Here is a 2,275-nt window from a genome sequence, read left to right on the forward strand (position 1 = left end):
GTGGCCAACGTCACATTGTCACCGTGGTGTCCCCCTGGGCCGTTCCCCCCCCCCCCCCCCACCCCCGCCGAGGTTGGTGACCCAGCCCAGACGTGGCACAACCCTATAGGAGACCCACCACGACCCCGTCCCGGTTCTCCCAGTCCCTCATGGGAGACAAGGACACCCTTGGGGTCACCTCCCCGTCCCCGTGTCCTCGGGGACTTTGTCCCCCCCGGCTTATAAAGGACGAGGTGGCACCCAGGAGCTGCAGCCATGGCTTCGTCCCTGCACCCCTGGGTGGCCCTGGTGGCCCTGGTGGCCCCAGTCTGGGGGTGGAGTGGAGATGCCACCACCACCATCATCTCCGTGGACAACGGGGGACCCTGGGGGGACTGGGGTGACCCCGAGTTCTGTCCCAAAGGCACTTACGCCTCCGGCTTCCAGCTGAAGGTGGGTCGGGGGGCGGTGGGGACGCGGTGGGGTGGGGACGCGCAGGGGGGGGGACACACGATGACACGCCTGGGGTGGGGGGGGGGGGGGTGACACGTCCTCCTCGGTGTCCCCCAAGGTGGAGCCGCGCAAGGGTTTCTTCGGGGGACGACACCGGCCTCAACGGAGTGCGGCTGTTGTGCGACGGGAGGGGGACGGTGACGTCCAGCGAGGGGCCGTGAGTGACGGGGACACGGCGGGGGGGGGGCGGGGGGGTGACAATGTGGGGTGAGGGTGGTGGCCGTGGGGCGAGGGTGGTGGCCACGGGGCTCCCTGTGGGGTGAGGGTGGTGGCCGTGTGGTGAGGGTGGTGGCCATGAGGTGGCCATGGGGCTCCCTGTGGGGTGAGGGTGGTGGCCATGTGGTGAGGGTGGTGGCCATGAGGTGGCCACGGGGGCTCCCTGTGGGGTGAGGGTGGTGGCCGTGTGGTGAGGGTGGTGGCCATGAGGTGGCCATGGGGCTCCCTGTGGGGTGAGGGTGGTGGCCATGGGGCAAGGGTGGTGGCCATGGGGCTCCCTGTGGGGCGAGGGTGGTGGCCGTGCGGTGAGGGTGGTGGCCATGAGGTGGCCATGGGACTCCCTGTGGGGTGAGGGTGGTGGCCATGGGGCAAGGGTGGTGGCTATGAGGTGGCCATGGGACTCCCTGTGGGGCGAGGGTGGTGGCCATGGGGCGAGGGTGGTGGCTATGAGGTGGCCATGGGACTCCCTGTGGGGCGAGGGTGGTGGCCATGGGGGGCTGTGTGCGATGGTGGTGGCCATAGGGTCCTTGGATAGGGTGGGTGTGGGGTGACCCAACCATGGCCACCACAACCCTTCCATGGCCACCACAACCCAACCATGGCCACCACTCCCCATTGATGGCCACCACAAACCCATTGATGGCCACCACACCCCGTCCAGGGCCACCATGACCCAACCATGGCCACCCTCAAACCCATTGATGGCCACCACGCCCCACCCATGGCCACCCTCAAACCCATTGATGGCCACCACGAACCCATCCATGGCCACCAAGAACCCGTTGATGGCCACCACACCCCATCCATGGCCACCACGACCCACCCATGGCCACCACGAACCCGTTGATGGCCACCATGATCCAGCCATGGCCACCAAGAATCCATTGATGGCCACCACGAACCCCTCCATGGCCACCAAGAACCCGTTGATGGCCACCACACCCCATCCATGGCCACCACGACCCACCCATGGCCACCACGAACCCATTGATGGCCACCACGAACCCATCCATGGCCACCACACCCCATCCATGGCCACCACGCCCCCCCCGTAGGCGACCCATTGGTTGCCCGCAGAGGGTGATGGTGACCACCACATGTGTGTGTGTCCCCCCCCCAGCCGCGGCGCCTGGTCCCTCCCCATGACCTGTGCCCCTGGCTACTACGTGGTGGCCTTTCGCCTGCGGGTGGAGCCCCCCCGGGGCTTGTGGGACGACACGGCGGCCAACAACATGGACGTCACCTGCTCGGACGGGAGCGTGCTGGAGGGGCTCGGTGGCCTGGCGGGGACGTGGGGCAACTGGAGCGTCCCTTGTCCCCAGGGCCGGGGGAGGGTGTGCGGGCTCCGCACCCGCCTGGAGCCCCCCCAGCGCGGGGGGGACGACACCGGCCTCAACGACCTCCACCTCTTCTGCTGCGCCTGAGGGGACGGGGGACGGGGGGTGGCCCCGCTGTCACCTCCCGGGTCACGCTGGTGGCCGCTGGTGGCCGCTCGGGGCCTCCCGTGTCCGTCCCCCCCCCCTCCCCCGGCCTCCGTTGACCTTCCCACCCCCACCATGTCACCCCT

At 69.1% G+C, this 2,275-nt stretch overlaps 1 protein-coding gene across 1 annotated transcript; it reads left to right on the forward strand.

Annotated features, from left to right (window-relative positions):
• Positions 1-6: 6 nt before the first annotated feature.
• LOC128901789 (vitelline membrane outer layer protein 1 homolog) lies at positions 7-2,275 on the forward strand. The gene is given in 4 exon segments (XM_054183938.1): positions 7-432; positions 551-574; positions 576-649; positions 1,829-2,275. Coding segments are annotated over 4 exon segments (579 nt in total). The 5' UTR covers positions 7-255; the 3' UTR covers positions 2,133-2,275.

The sequence above is a fragment of the Rissa tridactyla genome, chromosome 28 (genome assembly GCF_028500815.1).
Source record: "Rissa tridactyla isolate bRisTri1 chromosome 28, bRisTri1.patW.cur.20221130, whole genome shotgun sequence".
NCBI classification, from domain to species: domain Eukaryota; kingdom Metazoa; phylum Chordata; class Aves; order Charadriiformes; family Laridae; genus Rissa; species Rissa tridactyla.